The sequence below is a fragment of the Strix uralensis genome, chromosome Z, assembly GCF_047716275.1.
Source record: "Strix uralensis isolate ZFMK-TIS-50842 chromosome Z, bStrUra1, whole genome shotgun sequence".
NCBI lineage: Eukaryota > Metazoa > Chordata > Aves > Strigiformes > Strigidae > Strix > Strix uralensis.
Window position 1 is genome coordinate 69,752,726 of NC_134012.1, and position 20,120 is coordinate 69,772,845.

At 38.5% G+C, this 20,120-nt stretch overlaps 1 protein-coding gene across 1 annotated transcript in view; it reads right to left on the reverse strand.

The window, feature by feature from the left end:
* The window catches only part of FBN2 (fibrillin 2), a 175,620-nt gene that overhangs the window by 115,306 nt on the left and 40,194 nt on the right, over positions 1 to 20,120 (reverse strand). The window contains exons 6-7 of the mRNA XM_074855232.1: positions 19,272 to 19,469; positions 7,468 to 7,593 (exon numbers count right to left, since the gene is read on the reverse strand). Of these exons, the coding sequence (XP_074711333.1) occupies positions 7,468 to 7,593; positions 19,272 to 19,469 (324 nt within the window). The remainder of the gene's footprint in view (positions 1 to 7,467; positions 7,594 to 19,271; positions 19,470 to 20,120) is intronic.

The following is a 20,120-nucleotide window of genomic DNA, read 5'->3' on the forward strand; positions in this document are numbered from 1 at the left end:
GCACCCAAACTTTGATAAAGGTATCACAATTTAGCAGCATGGAAATATTGTTTGAAGATGGAAATGATGTACACACGAATGGAATGGCACAAAGCTGGTAGTAACTGCCATCAGTGAGATGCAAGCAAGTTAAATTTAAGAATCCCTGTTCTAGGAACTAGTTACATAGCATTTTCAAAACACCTGTTTCATTCAGTCACTCTCTTTTAGAGTGGGTCTTAAATCTTGTAGGTTTCATAGCATTTTTTTGATAAATGAGGTACAAGAGCAGCTACTATACATAACAAAAAAAACCCCACAAACCACAAGAAAAATGAATCTATAAAAATCTGACTACTAAAACCAGCAGGCACTTGGAAACTGAAAGTTTCCCCTTCATTTTCACTCTGTTTGGCACAGGTACCTGTTACTTTAAAGGCAGTAATCTTAATTACAAGAACACAACACCTGATCTTCTACCAAAAGAAACCAAATTGCAAACTACTTGGTCATGCAGTACAAAGCCCATTGAGGTAATAAGTAGGTGGAGTTTGTAGCTCTGGCAATTGAAAAACATAGGAAGGAAGTAGTTAGCCACTTCTGCAAAACTGCAGGACGTAGACCATCCTTCTCACCTGGCTACATGCACAGGAGTTTAACACTGTCTAGGACTCTTGTCCAAGAATGACATGGAGCTGGGAAGGGAGGAAGTACCTTCCTGAAATCTGGGCTGTGACCAGAGTGGAGGGAAGACTCCACAGTTTTCTCCTTGTGGAGAGAAAAGTATTTTTTTAACCAATTAACATGGAGAACTCTTGTGGAAGAATAATCTTCTTACTTACTGGAGCAGCACCAAGTCAGTGGATTTTTTTTCACTACTTTTTGAGCTAAATCTCTGCTTCTCCCTCCCCCTCCCTGGTTCTTGCTTGTGCAATTCTGTCAACAAGATCTGTTACCTCTGACTGGAAATTCTGAGACTTTACCTCAGGAAGAGCTATTTTTAGGATGGCTGGCTGAAAAAGTTACTCAATTTCCTCCCTTCCCCCCTCCAAAATACACAAATTAATGGTCTCAGGGAAAACGCTCCAAAGATAGTAAGAGGAGATGCTGTCTTAAGGGTCAAAAAGACTAGTGGTGTGAATGGCTGTGGTTTCAGCATTGTACATGAGACAAGAAAGCCAGTCTCAATGTGAGAACCAATTTAAATGTGTGTCATAAATTCTGCAGGTGTGAGTATTAATAGGTGAGCTTCTGCCAAAAAAACCCAGCCTGGCTACCTGTAATTCAGAATTCAAGACTTTTACTGCTACAGTAAGCAAGATTTTATGAATAACTGAATTAAAAGTACCAGAAAAGGGGCTCCCAACTGCTGAGATCTGAAAAAGAGTTAGTTCCTTGAAAACAGTATTAGTCTATAGTAATACCAGGTAGTTTCAAATCTGAATAACACTGCAATGAATTTATGTATTAAAGCAGGAAAACCAGAAATAGAACTGTTTCTTTTAAAAGGTTCTTTGCATTTCGGTGCCACATTTAAAAAAAAAACCACAGGAGTTAGCTTTTGTCACATAGTCCTAGCCTTTTGATGCCAATAGTACAACTTATCTTTGTGGAAGTGCAACAGAGGCACCCTACCTCCTAGAATACCTCTGACTGCAAAGGGTGTCGTAACTAACTACATTTAGTCAAGGACCATGATGTATTTTCTATCTGAGAAGATAAGCGGACTACATATATTAGATCCTTGGAGTACTACTAAGTAGTAGTTCACCTCGTAGGTAAATCAGGCAAGCACAATTGAAAGCTTATTTCTCCTCTCAGTTTATCTATATAAAATCCATCTCTGAACACCCATAGAAGTAATCTCCATTAATTCTGGAAGATAACATCCTAAAAATGAACAGAATTTCATTCCTAAAAAGACAGTAAAACCTCAACATATTGTAGAACACAACTTTTAGGCCAAGAAAGAGAAGGATTTGGGGTTTTCTTTTGTGTAGTGAAGACATCACATTAGTACACCGGGTATCTGGAATTTGGTACAATCCCTGTAATGGTCTTTTCCAAATTTTTTCAGCTCTGTGCCCATTTCTTGAATCCTTCCATTAGTTGCCTTGTAGTGGAAGGAGTTGTCCTGACTACTGTGGAAGGTCTATAAATCAGGAATATAGTAAAGCTTATAAATAAATTCAGTGATGATGAACCCTGAGCTGGATTAATTTTAAAGGTTGTTATTTTCCCAAATAGCCTAAACTACCTAGTTACATTTCTGCACATGAGGGCACACACAGAGTTACACATACAAGTTGTTCTCATGTGCTTTGGAAATCCTTTAAACACTCTTTACTGATATGTAATTGCCATTAATTTCTGAAAGGGCACTGTCAGTAAACTGTAATCTGAGGCTCAAGATAAACCCAGTAAGACAAATATATGCCTTTTTATTGATTTTTTTTTAAAGAAACACAGGAATATAATGCAAGCAAATAGCCTAGAAAATCAATGATTATTGCTTAGAATAGTTCTAGCAAAATCCATTATAGCACAAAAAGCACACCATGAACATTCCTACTTATTCTAACAATAGCTATTGTTTCCAGGAGGAACAACAGGAAAAATAAACCCTAATCCACAAAATACACCTGGATGTTTAAGGGCAAAGGATATAGCAAGGGATCTCAAATCCCTCCTTCTTAAGTGGAGGACTTGCTGTTAAATAAAGAAGGTCTGAATAGTTAGTGTAGGATTCCAGCCTCTGTCTCTGAACACTGGAGCCTTGCCTGGTTACTGACTCCCAACTTGGATTTTGTCCTTTTTAGTCAGAAAGTAATACCTGATATACTTAAAGAAGGGAAAGGAGTGAGCAGAATACTCCATACTACATCACTTTTATAATGTTTTAAATAAAAAAACTTCATTAAAACAATGCAGTTTCTATTAATTTCTCTATAGGGAGGTTCTAACACATAGGAGACCAATTCCTTACATCCTTCCCAATGGCCCAATCCATATAGATAAATGATGTAACTTCACTGAAATGACCAGTCCCACTAATTGAAAGTGTAATTGCTTGAAGGACTAGCTATAGTTTTATCCTATGAATTAGGAACCCTCAAAACTTTTATTAAAAAAAAAAAAAAGCCTGAATATAACTATGGCTTGGCTTTCATTCTCCGCTCCATTCTTGGAATAATGTAGGCATTAGGCCAGTATCATTTTTGCATTACCACCCTGGCTATGAAGCATGGGGAAATGAACAAGTAACTGTTTCACTGATTTTTTTTCCCCCAAAAAATGGTACAAACTGAGCACTGCAGGTTGTTATCTGCATAATTCCTTGTGGGGAATTACGTGGCTAGGGAAGCCAGCACAGAAGCTGTGACCAGGGACTAATTAGTACCTAACTTCTGCCACAGACAGAAGTGGCAAGGCCTCAGAAGAAACAGAGCCGGAGATATGACCTGTTCTGCAGTAAGCTGCCAACAAAGCAGGAAATGAAAAGCCATTGATTACTGAACTATGAAACAGAAAATATTTCAGACTACAGATGATGTTTCACTTCTATTATGCATGGTCCCATAAACACCACAGATTTTTCAGCAGATATTTGTTAAAAATACATTCATATTTTCCTGTGGATACTATCAGAGAGAACTGATGAATAACATTTTTAACAATTAAAGCAAAGCTTTAGATAGGTTAAAGAAGCAGAATGCAAAGAATGTTTTCAGGAGGAAGGAAACCTATCACTGAATAAATTCTCCTTTTGGCATCAAATCTGGAGTGGAGATGCCAGGCAGAAACATAACATATACAAAACAACCCGCATTTTTTGGATCTCTATGAAAACATCTATTTGATGTACTTTAAATGCATCCTTGCCTGAGAGGAGGTATCACGTCTCCTTCACATGGAGCTCTACTAGGGTTAACAGCAGTAAAGTATGAGCACTGACATGGGCAGATTACAGACATCATCGGAACAGGACTTAATTTATTGAACTGAGACAGCAGTCCATCATAACAGATATCCAAATGCTGTCTTTGCTCTGATTATGTATTTACCGCATTAGAAATGCCTTTTTTTAGGACTAACACCTCAGCAGCTGGCTTGGGCAAAAGCACTATTGCCTTACTCCTGCCGTACAAGTCTCATGGAATAATATGAAATACACCGTGATTGAGAGAATCAAAAAACCAAGTGCGCTTCTGATGAACAAGGATAAGTAATTATTCATCAAAAGATGTAAAAGTTACTAACGTTAATCACTGCATTTAACACTATAAAAAGTTCTAAACAGGCTCAAGCTGAGACTCCTGACAAAATAAACAGATGTAATTCAAAGAACACTAATTTGAATAAAAGCCTTCCAATGAAACACCTTGCAACTGACAACACAAATCCAAGATGAGTAAGAACAAAGCATTTATTTCTAATCTATACATTGCCTACACAATCAAATACACTACGTGTTTGTTTAGCAATTACATCTGGTTTTAATTCAGCTTTGAAATGATGAGATGATTATAGTTCTAACATTTTCAAATCCAGTCTTTCAAGTGAGGCATCACAGTCACATTTTGGAAAACATTCAACATTTGCAAGTTTTTTTTCTGATAGTTGTTTACATTTAATGGCATAATTACAATAAATTTTTTCTGAATTTTGTGTACTTTATGTTGTAATGCTCAGTAAAGTTAAGCTTGAATTCTACTGAAGGATAAACTATACTGCCAGAACTTTTCGAAATCATGATAACTGTACTTATTGTTTGATATACCACATAACACAAAATTATGGTAAAACCAGCCAATTATGCAGACAATTGCAAACAGTAGACGTTTATTCTCTTCCTAAATGTTGTGTAGCCATTGCAGAAGTGCAGTGCGGAGAAGCTAATGACAGCATTAAGATACTAACAAAACTGATCATGTAAGATGTATGTCATATTTAAAGTGGCTATAGGTACCTGTGCTCTGAGCTGGTAGGATAAAAGTCAGCTCTGCTGTGCCAGTTATATATCTACATCAGTACAGCATCATGTCTGACCTGATAGTAGTGCCAGACATTGTTATATAAACTTAGTCATAAACTGCATGTAACTGTTAATGATATCTGCCAATGTACCTTTCCAAATTATTAGTCAATTATCAGAAAAAAGCCATTAGTGTTGATCATTACTATACATTTCATACTTTGTGTTCTCATTTATCTATTACTAATGTCCTTGCACCCATTGCCACTACTAGTCAATAAAGAAATAAAAAGGAAGCTATAATTTTAAGAGCCTGTGATCAAGTGGCAGGCAATTCCAATAGCAGCTGGGGTTTTGCAGTTAGCAACGAATGGAAAGGGATGCTTCATCCTTTGGGCTTCTTTACACATAGGTGGTGAGGAGAAAGAAGCCAAGTAAAGGGTCACCACCTGGTAAGCATGATGTCCTTTTCTAAAAACAGCAGAAGCAGTGTATACATGGTCTCAGTTACCTCCTTTCCACTTTTTCCAGCGTGGACAAGACCAAAGGAGGGCTCTTGTGAAGGGAAAACAAAGCACCCTGTCCTCTTCCTTGTCTTCTAATTATAATTCTCCTTCTTACACGCTGATGCCTCATTGAGGGCCTACCCTCAATTGAGGGCCTCAATCCTTACTCAGCCACTTCTTCCTGTTCGTTTCCCTGCCAAGAAAAATCCCACTACCACTTGCTTACAGTTACATTCCTATTCTGTCTCCCACAAAAAAGATTTAACTAGGATGTGCTGCCCAATTTATGCTTAGCCCTGTTCCTCACAGGTTGCTCTGAGAATGATTTGGGTTGGAAGGAACCATAAAGATCACCTAGTTGCCACTGTAGCACAAGGTAGATGAAATGCCTTGGATTTAATTCTCCCAAGGGAAATGGCTATAATTACAAATTTCCCTTTCAGTCATCTTTTGTAGGATTCCTCACTCCACTTGGTGCCTTCTGGTTTCTACCTCAATCCTGAAGAAGGCTATGGAGATGGTGCCATACTGTTCTGTTGCTCTACAACTCTTCTACTCTTCTATTGTCTTCAAGGTATGGAGAGATTCTTTTTCCCAATGTCTCAGCAAGGCTCTTGGTGTTCCCTTACTTCTAAAATGGTTCAAATGGGCCTGCTTTCCCTGTGACTGTGACTGCTCCCTGCAGAGCCCTAAATCTCTGTGTGTATGCTGGATACCTATCAGCACACTTGTATACAGTCAGGTAGATATACATGTGCACATGTACAGGCACATACATTTCTAGTATGAGAGAGGAGTTTCTAGTTCTCCTCCCATGGTAAGAAAAGCTCTATTTCTAAGGTTGCAGCTCTATTTCTTGCACACTGTTTCTTTGGAGGTTTTAACAAGATATAGGCAAGTTTCCCCTAGAAGAACTCACAACAGGAATGCACTTGTGTACCGAGCAGAAATTGAAAGTCAACATAAAAAAACAGAAGGAAGTGGAGGACAGGACCAGAGAAAAATACCTTTAGATATTTTTTTTACTTACTCTTTGGTATTACTTGCAACACCACCAGATGCGACATTTTCACTTATAAAATGTGATTTTAAAAGTGCCCGTATTACTTAATTTTTCTGTGAATTCTCTATCGTATACAGGCAAAACTAATGAAACCTCTGAGACAACCTCCAAAATTGGCTACATACCATGTATTTGTTTGTAACTGAATACTGAGTATAAGGTAATTTAGTAACATACTTAAATAGCTGCCTAACTACAAGCCAAAGCCTTGAAACCAGCAGATCTCTTATGTGTGTAACTTGAATATGAAGGTACTCACTGGTTGGGACGAAGTTTGAGAGTTCTGATTTCTTTTGAAGGCATGGCAAATTCACTCAAATCAGTGAAATCTTCATCAAACCCATAAAAACTCAGCAATTTTCAATTGCATTAAACTATACAGAATTGCTGCTCCTAATGTATCAACATTTCTGGTGAATAAACATGGTCTATGTTTATTAAACTATGCTTATTAAACATGGTCTATTTGATTTTTCATCCAAAAAAGAATGGACATTTTTAATGTATTTTTTACTTATCCAGGCTCTTCAACACAAACTGTCCATAGCAGTAATTTCTTACCTCCATTACCAAAACTGTCGCATTTGCTTTTCACGCTGTAGTCAGTAGGCTGAAAATACCGACCTGCACTAGAATATTTTGGGCATTTTTGAGAAAACCAAATCCTAATAACTCAGTTGCAGTTATATACTGCTCACACATGCGCTCTTTATCAATAGTTCTAAATTTTGAAACAGGATAAACACTGTCTTTACCCAGATGAGTCAGACAGAAAAACACAATAGATATGCAAAATATGAACAGCAAAGTAGAAACGTAAGAAGAAACAAAAAGCACAATGCATCTGTTCAAATCAGATGCTGCAGCTATTCAGAATGATTCATTGCTAAAGCAGTCAAATGCTTAACCACTTTTTAGGTACGTTCTCTGACAACATCACTTACCATCACATTTTTGAGTTGCCTCATTCTGCTTGTGACCAGCAGGACACTTGCACTCATATGAACCTACTGTGTTAATGCAGTTTCCTCCTTGGCAGACTCCAGGGATAGCCTGGCATTCATCAACATCTACAAAGACAAAAAAGAAGGAGTGCTTGATATAAGATACAAACTTTCAGCATGGCTTTTGCTGAAAGACAGACAAGTCTGAAATTATTCTTAAAAATAGCCACAGCAAACCCCAGCACGTTTCTCCACTTCAGCACCAATATCAGATATGACAATAATAGCAGTAACATGACTCAGACCTTCATGTGTGTTGTATTCAATTCCATATAAGCTCAAAATGTGTTACATGTGTTGACTTATGACTTTCATAGCTTTAAATATTTAAGAAGTGTACTTAAATCAAATTTGTACAACTTCACCGTTGGTATCCCATGACCTCAGATTGTTCCTTATATATGGCCACTACAAGATGCAGATCCTTATTTTGAAAGAATTTCTACCTGTACATATAGACTACCTTCCTGTTCACCTTAACTAGATATGATAATTCTTGCAGGACATTCTTTCCAGACAGAAGTCAAACTACTCAAGTTAATAGAAAATAGGTGCTATTCAGCCAGGATAAGTTATATGGCAAATGATGTGTATAACTTTATTTACTGAAGTAGTAAGTAGGCTAGAATTTCATAGATTTCTTTAGGCTGGACTGTCAATGTTAAATAAATGCTCTTAGAAAATATATTGCCATTTTTGCTTCATGTCTTACTTTCAGTAACTTCCTGTTGTATTTTATGATGTGCTATTTCCAGTTCAAATTGTGTTGGGTTTTTTGTTCCTTACTCTCATTTGTTTATACATAAAACATCCTGTATTTGTGTAGGCTTTTATACAAAACTATCACGACTCAATGTGTAAGTGAAAATGGGCAGTTAAAGTAACACCAAGTATCACAGAGGCCTCCATGAAATAACCAGTGCTAAAGCAGACTGAAATTATTTGTACACAAAGGGAGAAGTGGCTCTAGACTAGTGCATGATACACACATGTGGGTATTTAGCTTCTCAGTAGCTCTTTTTAAAAGTTCAGTTAATCTATGGCTATCAGAGTTTAGAATTATGCAACTGTACTAATTCGTTCACAACAAAATTTCACATGCATCCCATCGTTCATAGAGGAGAGAAGGCTTGGAAGTTTTGTTTCAAAATCTGCAGAAGCTCTTCTGTGAGATTTCATTGTCAAAGTTTGCCCTTTCACAGAAGAGGCAAAAAATCAACTGATTTTGTTAGTTCTCTGCATTGTGAAATAGAAATAAAGGAAAGTGGTCTTTGCAGGTTGTAGAAAAGGGAACCACATGGCTTCCAAAGAGTTTCTTCTGTGCAGAGGTCAATTACATGCTATTTTCTCTTCTTGGATTACAATTAATTATGGAATTCAATTATAGAGTTAAAGCAATACACTGCCTATTTAAAAAACACACAATTTTATTTCACTCCTTTCTCCATTATGATTAAAATACCTATTTAAGATTACTATATTTTTAAAGCATTTAGGAAAAATTTTTCATCTTTTCTTCACCAGATTTTTCATTAGTGCCAAATAAACAATGAATTTTAACCATTATCCTATTTCCCATTTTCAGTCAGTCTTCCTGTTAGCTTGTACGCATTATTAAATGAAGCAGCTGGTAAACTTTATTTAAGATGCAGAAGAAAGCATCTTTCCTCTTCACATTCATGTTTGTTTTCTTTCTCTATACCTTTACCCTTCCACAACCAGCTCTTTGACACTATGAATGTAGAGAACGATGAGACAAACAGTGGGACAAATATATTAATAGTAGAATACAGTACTCCTTTTCAGGAGGATGTTCAATATTTCTAAGCATTTACAAGACACTGGAATTCCACCTGAGTTTGTGAATTACAGTACTTTGAGTTTTTGTTACTCCTGGTGTTTGTGCTATAGATAAAACCTATGATATAGGTTTTCACCTGCTTTTTCATTTAAGCAGGTATAATTGGTCATAGTCAAGGAAGTAGGCAATTTAAAATAAAAAAATTTTTTTTTAACCACTGGACTTGGTTTTAAATACACTTGCTGGAGAAGTTTGCATTTAGTTCCTCAATCTGTGATGATTTAGTCAGCACAGTACCGTGTCGAAATGCAACAGACTGTAAATGGAATAAGGACTTTATCAGACGCATAAACTTTTTGCACGCTTTTTTTTTTTTTTCTAAATAACTAGTGCTTGGTGCAATCTAGTTTACCTGAAAAGCAAACTTTCTGTCTCTGCAGTATTTTCAGGAATTTGGACATGATTTAGCAACATCTAGACAGAATATGGGTTCCATCATTTGTTCACTCCCAGTGCACCCAGTAGCTCCCTTCTGAGTAAAACTAATATGGTGTTTGTCTTTTGACCCTTGGGCCAAAATGCATTCATCACACACAGTGTGCCTGTGCCTTGTGTCATTTATTAAGGCTTATTTAAATTAAGCCAACTATGTCAGGAGATCAGAAGTTAAAAATAATCACTGCTTATCCTTCACAGTTTTGTAAATCAAAGCTGTCAAGTAATAGCAAATTAATGGCAGTAGCAGCAGGAAATAAATACTTCCCAGAAACAGAAAAGGTATTACTGAAGCCTTGAAGTTAACAAAATTTTAAGATCTATTGATTCCATTCATTTCTTTCAATTCCAATCCTATGGTTTTAAGAGGACAAATGAATGTTAAGCTCTGATAAAGTCTGAAAAGCCAATCCTGATTAGGCAACACAGTGCAGTGCTTGTCCAGTGAAGAAAACAGAAATGGTATCACTAAGAAAGGTGAGATTGTGCAAATCTTTGAATCACATGTGCTATCTTGCTTTTCTGTGCTAATACTAATATTAATTTGTGAGATCTTATATGTCAATTATTCTAAGTCATATTTAAATGTAAAGAGAGTAAGCATATTCAACTTCAGTGTTAGCTTAAAAACATACATACACACTACAAGCCTGATGTTTGGTCAGTATGATGAAAACCCAAGTTTGTTTTAATATATCATTAGTGTTTCGGAACTGAGAAAAGTCAGAAAGGACAAAAGTATTATCTTAAAAGGGCATATTTTATGAATTGCTTCCTAAATGACATTTTAAGATGTAATAATATTTCTTCTCAAAATACAACAAATTTGAAATGAAGCATATTTTTCATTTACTTTTTTATATCTTTGACAGTCAGGCTAAGCCATATAGGAGTTTTAGTATTGTTAATTATCCATTTACTCATGCTTTTAAACCAAGCACATTACACAATAAACTTTTTGCCATTAACAGAAAATTAGGTGAATAACTCTTTAGATACAGTTCTGTTATTTAATGTGCTACAGGTTAGGCAGAATGTTTCCATGTGTTCAAAGGCTTGATAATATCTGTTAAGTGAAAAAAGACTCTTTGCTTTTGCAGAGTTTTTTCTGCAAAATGCCTGCAGGATTTGCACAGCTAACTTTAAACATGTACCTTTGAAAACACAGCCAAATTCAGCTTCCCTTTCTGAGAAGTGAACTGTTTCTTAAAAAACTCAGAAAGCTCAGGAAATATGAATCCTCTCAGATTTTGTATACTAATTTTGGAGAGTGCACTTTTTATTTACAATGGTAGTAATAACAATTACCAAAACACAAATCTTCTTTTGAATTCTACCTATAATATGTACAGGGAGTTTCTTTGCAATGGATTTGACATGTGGGAACTAAAAAGTAAACTCGTCATCAATACAATGGAAAACTCTTGGTTCTTCCTCTGCATCCTAGATAACAGAAATACTACAAATGCAAACACACAACAGAAATAATATTAAGCTTTTTTTGTGTGTGTGTGTGCGTTTTAATATTTATTTTCATGACAGCAGGACGGGAACCTAGATGACACTGTTTAAATACTGTCAGTAAACCAGACACATTAATTCCAAACACTGTATTATCTAAAAATCATCATCTATCACTCTTCATTGTGAATTTGAACCTTCATGTATCTTCACTCTTTTGTCCAGTCCATGTCAGTACCTTTAATATACAGTGTAGTATATTCCTACTGTACAATAGATTTTTTGGGATATTATCTTCTGTAATGGCTATATATACTTAACAATGTCAGCAATGGTAGCAGAAAGAACAACTTTCATATTTTCAGAAGCTATTCAGACAGGACTATTTTTCTCTTCTTAGTGCAAAAAATTAACTGTCTGAAGGGAAAGGGTGTAGCTGAGAAATGGACTGTTGAGGAATGCAGGGAGGAACTGAGAAAATGTCCACAGAATTTCTGTCATTATGCTATTCCTAAGGCTGTGTAGCAATGGCAATAAAGTACTTTCAAGTGGAACATTTAAGTTCCTGCTGCCTGAATTCTTGGGAAGAGGGATGTCTGAACAGCTACAATTTCTGTTTAAGCAATGACTGAATAGAAACTGTTGGGGGAAAAAAAACTCCACAAAACCAAACGATTCAAATTTTGATTGGTTTTGCTTCTCTAATTTTTTTAAAGCTGTTCATGGTAACAATGAAATAACAATACTATCATAATCTTCTATACAAGCACATTACTAAGAGAATATAATTAATCCTGAAAAGATGTTAAAGAACCATTTAAGATACACTAAAATTGCAACATGCACATCCTGTGAAGGGTAGGAACAACTTCATACTCAGTAGTTAAACCTCATCACACTCTGACATCTAACACATATTGAAATTATGACCTATTCTACTGATTTCAACTTGTTCGTATCAACTCCTGAACTAGGCCATCTGCTGATGTAAGCATTCACTTCACAACTATGCACTGAGTGAGTCTGGTCTAACTGGTATGTGACAAAGATACAGCTTTACTCAGGACCAAGAGGTTTTGTGTTTCTTTAATAAAAGTCTCTGTAAATCTGATGTCATCAGCCAAAAGAAAAGCATTGAAAAACATTAGCCAGAATCCTGTACTTGGTTCTAAAACCCTCAGAGAAAATATTTAATGCCAGTCTCATCTGACCCTTCTATTTCATGAAGTGAAGACTCCTCAGATAGGAGTTATCACATTTGGACAACTGTTTCCTGAACTGTTAATACTCTGCTCTTGTTAAAATTTTTGTAGCACCTCCCACAGAGCTCCATCTTGATCCCTTTTTTTTCTTCACAGTTTTCCTCGCTGCAGTCATACCTGCTGTCATTATTGCAGTTTCTGTCTACGCACAACTCACAGATCTACACCCCTTCACTCCTTCTACTTGGATTAAATTCTCCATTCACCTTTCTCTGCCAGGATGAGTTTGACACAGAAGTTTTAAGAGTTGATTATATTTCCTTGCAGTGTTGCAGTGTAGTAACAAGAACCTCAGTTCCAATTTGTTCAACATACCCCTTGGCTCCCTTCCTAGAGTTGCTACTTTAACCAGCTGGAGTTTTTTTTGACCCCCTGTGAACAACACTGCTCTATTGCTTTTTTCTAAAATTCTCACACCTAAATGTAGCAAAATCGTGTAGCTTATTTCTACAGACTATATACCCTAATGTTGAATTTGGAAAGGTAAACAGCGTCTCCACAGTGTCAAGTGCTACATCCAGTCCCTTCAGCAGAGTGGTCTGATAATTCAGGACAGAGTAGACAACATGCTAGCAACCTGCCAAACACCACAGAACTTAGATCAGGAGGAATTACTAGTACTCAGAGCTTAAAAGGCACTATCTCAACTGTTGGAAGTAAAGGCAGTGATTTTGTGGAACAAAGAAATTCTTCGTCTCATCTTTTCCACACCAAAAACCTAACTCTTCTTCATCTGTTTGTGCCTTACCATCATCGTGTAGCATCGCATGCCAACTGCTGCTGACATAAATCAGATCAGATCTTCCTATAAGATAATAATATGCCAAAAATGTAGCAAAAATGATGGCTGTTTAAACTTCCTTTGTTCATCCATCACACAAAGACTACCACATTGTTTCTATGCTTCCCAGTGGAATTCAGCAATGAACTGCATAGCTTAAAAATATCTGCCACACAGAATAAGCTGGCAGAAAAAGAAAACACAGTATTGTGGGCACGGGTGCTAAAAAGCTCTACTGATCTCTCGTATAATTTAAATGAAGCCCCAGAAGCTATGCCAGGATCAGTTTGGCAGAGAAATTTTAAGAATTCGTTATATCTGGCAAACATCTTCAACATACAAAGGAGTTTGACTTGGGGACTGTAACCAATGTGCATGCCTTCAGTATGCTGTTTCTGTTCACGACGTTGTTATGAAAAGAATGTCTAAAACATACTAATCACTTCAAGATGAACAGTAAAACATAAGCTGTTCTACACAGACAGGTCTATTTCTGACATATAGGGAAAGGTGCAACCAAATATTTCTCTTTAGTATAATTTAGATGCTTTAAGTAGTGTAAGCACAGAAAAACAGGAAAGCAAATATTTGAAATGAAGAAAAATGAAGTGATTTATTGTTGCTTAAAGCTAATCTAAGTATTTTAAATAAATAGATGCCTTTGATAAGATAATGCTGTGAGGAGTTCCATAGCAGTGAATTTGAGCCAATAGCTTCAGTTGTAGTTTCAGGTCAACCATACCACTGTGTGAATGAAAATTGAAAGAAAAATCAAAAAATATGTTTCATCAAGTTTTAATTTCTAAGAATTAAAAATCTTATGACATCTTGATCTTCTCTCAATTTTTCAGTTCAAATTCATAGAGGACTCTTACCAAGAACTCTTATGGAGGAGACCTGAAGTAGAAATCCAGCCAAACAACTGACTTTGTTAGATTTGTGGAATTTTAAGTCACTGAGCTATGATGTAGTGTAGGGGAAAGCAGCACTAAGAATGTTACAATATATGGATCCGTGGAGAAGACTGAAAGAGAAGGGAAATAAAACTGAGAAAAAGAGGACATTATCTAGTCTCTTTTGAAGCAGTAAAAGAGTAACTTTCCTGAAAACTTTTACAACACCATGAGCAACAGAAGGTGCCTGAATCAGGATGTTTTTCACAGAATCACAGACTGGCTGAGGTTGGAAGGGCCTCTGGAGGTCGTCTGACCCAACCACCCTGGTCCAGCAGGGACACCTACAGCAGGTTGCCAAGGATCATGTCCAGCTGGCTTCTGAATGTCTCCAAGGATGGAGACTCCACAACTTCTCTGGGCAACCTGTGCCAGTGCTTGGCTACCCTGACAGTAAGAAAATTTTTCCTGCTGAGGAGGATTTTCCTATGTTTCACTTTGACCCCATTGCCTCCTGTCCTGTCACTGGGCACCACTTAGGAAGAGCCTGGCTCTGTCCTCTTTGCACCCTTCTTTCAGGCATTTGTATATACTGATAAGATCCCCCCTTCTCTTCTCCAGGCGAAGAGTTCTAGCTCACGCAGCCTTTCCTCAGAGGAGAGACGCTCCAGTCCCTTCATCATCTTTGTGGCCCTTCACTGGACTCTCTCCAGTAGCTTCATATCTCTCTGTCTCTCTGGAACTCAATGCAGTGCTCCCAAGTATGTCCTTACCAGTGCTGAATAAAGGGAAAGGATCACCATGCTTGACCTGCTAGCAATACTTTTTCTTCCACAGCCCAAGATAGCATTCACTTGCTTTGCTGCAGAGGCATACTGCTGGCTCATGTTCAACTTGGTGTCCACCAGGACCCCCAGATCCTTTTCTGCAACACTGCTTTCAAGACCAGCACTCAGCAATGCTGGTGCCTGGGGCTGTTCTTCTCCAGGGGCAGGACTCTGCATGTCTCCTTGCTGAACTTCATGAGGTTCCTATCAGCCCATTTCTCCAGCCTGTCAAGGTCCCTCTGGATGCCAACATGACCCTCTGGCCTATCAGTCACTCCTCCCAGTTTGGTGTCATCTGCAAACCTGCTGAGGGTATCCTCTGCCCCATCATCCACTCATTAATGAAGATGCTAAACAGGACTGGATCCAGTATTGACCCCTGGAGTACAGTGCTAGTCACTGGCCTCCAACTAGACTTTGCGCTGCTGATTATCACCCTCTGGGCCCGGCCATTCAGCAGGCTTTCCACACTGTCTGCTCATCCAGCCTGTACTTCAACATCTTATGGGAGACAGTGTCAAAGCCCCTATTGTGAATTACCTAACAGAAATTCTTGCTAACACATGCATACACGCAAATAAATCCTGCTACTGTATGCTGCTTCTTAGTTTGTAAATAGGGAGTTAAAGTAGAAAGTTCCCCAGCACTACAGGGCATCACCTACACAAAAAAAATAGAGATCATTCTAATCAACTTTATCACTTTGTTAAGAACTCTGCCACAGAGATCTGCTTATGCATGCAATGCCTGCAGTATCCCAGCTGTGCTGTTTCACATAGATTTTGGAAGCTGTAAGATATGGATACACACAGACAGAATAGTATGTATATACTTTCTGAAATCTGAAAACAAACAAAACAAAAAAAAAAATCTGTCACCCAAAATTATTTGAACCTTTGTTTATCCGCAGATTGACTTGGGATTGATTGATCAGAAAGGATTTTGCTCTGTTAATTTATTTCTCTACACAGATCATAATCAGAACTCAAAGAACTGTGTTGATTTACAGCATCTGATATCAGCCCAAATACTAACCTTACTCTGCAATGCTCTGAGGGTAGGTGACCCAGATGGAGGGGCTGTACTTTGGCTGGGGTCCAACCTCCCTTCTGCTGGGTCTGACCTTCCCTTCTGCCCAGCAGCAGCACAGTGGCACTGCTAGGTTACAAGAGAAGGTGCAAAGGCAAGCGATGCAGCTGATGATGCAAGGTCTAACTTTACAGAAACAGAGAAAATGGGAAGAGATTATAAGATAAAGCAGTACAGATAGTCAGTGCTAAATTGGAAAAAAGGGCAGGACTAGGTATGCCCTTGAAGTGCAGGCCCTAATATGACATCCGGAGCACTGGGATGGGGACATCTGGAACGACCTCGATGAGGAGCCAGGTGACTGGCCATATGATGGTGATCATACCACACAAGGAGTCTTCCCCGTTATCAAACATGAGGTAAGTCAGGGGCCAGATGGGAGACCTGACTGGCACATAGTTAAGACCACTCCTTTTTTTCCACCTGGACTGCCCTTGTTGAACCTGTCAACTCCCCTGGGAGTACCTTGAGACCTGCAGACTGGGCAAGGAGTACCTTTTAACCACCCCACCAAGGGGCTTAAACAAGGCCTCCTTTTCAGCATGCATAATAATGTCTGGATCATTCAGACTCCTGACAGCAAGACCCTAAAAGCTCCCCACAAGTGGATCCAGGGGTAACAGTCTGGCCCTTCCCCACTGAGGCAGTTTTCTGTTCTGCAGGAATGTCATGGGTCAATTTACAACTCAGAACGGCATAATTTGGTTCACTTGTATGGTACATGGTCCTTGTATTTTGTTGAGACCCCACTGCCAGTACTGGAGGGAGTGAAGAGGTCAGTATGGGTTTGTGTAGGTTTTCTGAATTTTTGGTGCAACTGTTCACTGTGCAGCACCATGCCTCTAAGATGCACACAGCAAGTGACATTACACCAGAGGTGGGCTAGACCAGGCTCTGTTCTGGAAGGGCTTGGTGCCCAGTTGCTGCTGGTAGGACGTGGCCAAACAGTTGCATTTTGAGTGGCGTCACAGGCTCCCAAACCATGCCAATATGAAGTGGCTTGGCCTCTTTTTCCTGAGAGTCATTAGTGCAGCCTCACAGACAGATGCTTCCATTCAGGGATGCCTTAAAAGTAATGTAGTCTTACAAACGGTAACAGATTTTGCACGAGATGTGGCCATTAATAATGGTTCATTTTCTGCCTTGTATTGCCATGTCAGCATCAGCTGAGAGCTTGCCTTTACACTTTTATGGCTCAGGCACTGACATACCAGAATTAATAGCAAACATTTCCAAAAGAGGAGTTTCCTTCAGTACCACTGAAGGTGTCCAGGTGTGTTGTATTCCTCTAGCTTCACGTGCCATGTGCTTGAGCCTAAATGACAGTGAAAGCTGTCTGGAAGGGGTAGATGTCTGGACGACCACCAACACCACCCATACTTGGGACTGGACCACCCCAAGCAGTGGATTTAATTTAACTCACTTTAATACATCAAAGCCTAAAATCTCTGTTTCCTATATAATGTGAGATTGTGACATGACAGACCCAGGCAAAACATGCAATGGTACTCTCTGAGACACTGATTGGTTCAATTAAGAAGCAGTAAAACAGCAACTCCCACACTCATTTCAAATTCCTTGGTTTCAAAAGCAAGATGTTTCCTGGTACAACCACCTAGGAGGAAAATGAAATCTAAATAAGTGGGCACACACAGTGAATTACTCTAATGTCCAAGAGTTTAAAGTCATTGACTCACCTCAAGAGAAGTGGGTCCTGGGGTTTTATACTACACATCAAGCTTTATTCATGTGAGAAAAGAATGGTTCCATAGCGGTACGGATACCCCTGCATATGGTACATCTGTGTAGTGATGAATATGCCTATTCCAACTTTAACTGGTGGAAAAATGAAAGCTGGGAAAATGCCAGCCATCTACACCCTAGGTACCATTCTATTTTGCCCTAGGAAATGGATGTTCCGTATGTTGCACCCCTTAACTGGGCATAACAATCAGGTGAAGTGAGAAATACTTACTTGGGAAGAAATGAGTGAGGGTCAATGGCTGAAATCTGTAACTGGTTTATTCCAGATAGCAACATTAAGGCTAACATTATCATCAGAGATACCCTCATCCAACCTGGATGTCTGGTGAACAGCATCAGATGTTGGTCAACACACAACAGCAAGCCACCTCCAAGATGACACTACAAAACAGTCTGGCACTAGATGCCCTCTTGCTCAAACAAGGTAGAGTGTGCACACTCATCAACACAACAACAGACTGTTGTACCTCAGACTCTGAATCTTATTCCTTGAAGGGGCAGATAGCAGTATAGGGTCTGACTGCAGCACCTACTTGGTTTCTATTGCTTCTTGGGAGGGTTCTAAGACAACACAGCCTGCAAACTGACCATGTGCACCAGCCTGTAACAGGCAAGTAGTACATTCTCCTTCATGAGTTCTAGTATCCTCTGTTACTGCAATCGTTATGCACCTTGTTCTGAAATTTAGCCAATCAGCAGAACAGACATCTATCTTTCAGGATAGGTGGATTGCAGTATAGAAAGGAGAAGCAGCAAGTTTCTTAACATCATGGAGAGATATTGAATAAGGCAAAAAGTCTTTCCCTTTTCTCATACATTTTATGAATCTAAACATAGAAGACTGCAATCCTTCCTTACTCATACATGTTTCTAGCCCTGTACAAACAACTGAAACAGAGCATCCAGAAGGTTCGCCATGTGCTTTATCTAAATGATGGGATTAAAAAAAAAAAAAAGTCTGTATAATAACTCCCAACCACTTCAGAAAGAAACCAACTCAGTAATAAGAAATAGTGAATTTTTCAGTAGAATGAATGAAGTATATATTAGTTAAGGGCTAGAGCAACATAAGCGAGTTGCTTGATTGGTGCTCTACTACAGTATCTGATGGCTGTGCTCAACAGATATTCTGACCCTTTCATGCCCTGTATTTATGGATCCTTGATCGGCGTTCATTTTTTCCAGGCCCTTGAGTTTAGTTCTGTATGTACACTAGCTAAAATCTGGAAGCAGCAAAGCATATCCATATTTTATCAAAAGACGCACAACACACACAAGGAAAACAGTGATTTTGTTTTAAGTAGATGCAAGGTTTTCAAGATGCGTACCAGCAACACAACAGTCAAACACAATTTAAACCAGAAGGCTTACCTTGACATGCTCCAGTGCGAATATTAGGGATGAAACCACGACGGCACGGCTGAGGCTGAGCAGGGCACATTTCACAGGGGTGACCCCATGCACGCCCAATGGTTGCACAACAGAGGGTTTTTGTGCAAACAATTCCAGTTAGCTGGCCCTGACACATCTGGTTGTTAACTTGTGTGAAACATGGACCTGTTCTGTAATCTGGAAGAAAGGAAGGATCATTGTATTATACAAGACAGTGTACTTAGTAACTAAAGAAGGAATGAATTTTTAATCCAGTAGATACCTATATTAAGAAAATTCCAAGAGCACCTGGAAATTTAAGTTATGTTATTGCTCACAGAAGTAGCATGACACCTTCCATGGAAAGTAATTATTTTCACAAGGTTATCTTCTCTTTCAATTTATTTTGACAGATTCAAGTAATGAAAGGCAGCTGGACCCAAAACCACTCTGTGTATTGGCAATCTATCCAGTAAAATCCACAGTAAGTGAAAGAGTTTTACAAACAAACAAGCAATCAATCAAATGAGCAGATCAGATTCAGCAAACAAGGACTGGGAACCGGTTTTCTTGTTCCTCAGTTACTTCACCGTGGTTCACGGGAGGGAACTACAGACCACATCAGCCACACATTTGTTCACTCCAGATTGATCAAGGTCCATGACAGTGACCGTCACAGAATCAACACTCCTGGTGGAATGTTTAGTGCAAAATAGTGCTACCTACAGAGGACTAATTGGTAAACCATCACTTCTTTCAGAGGAATAACATGAGATAATACAACCTATTCAAGCTATATTGAGTACACAATATAGCCTACAAGCTGTATGAAAATATACTCCTAGTCAA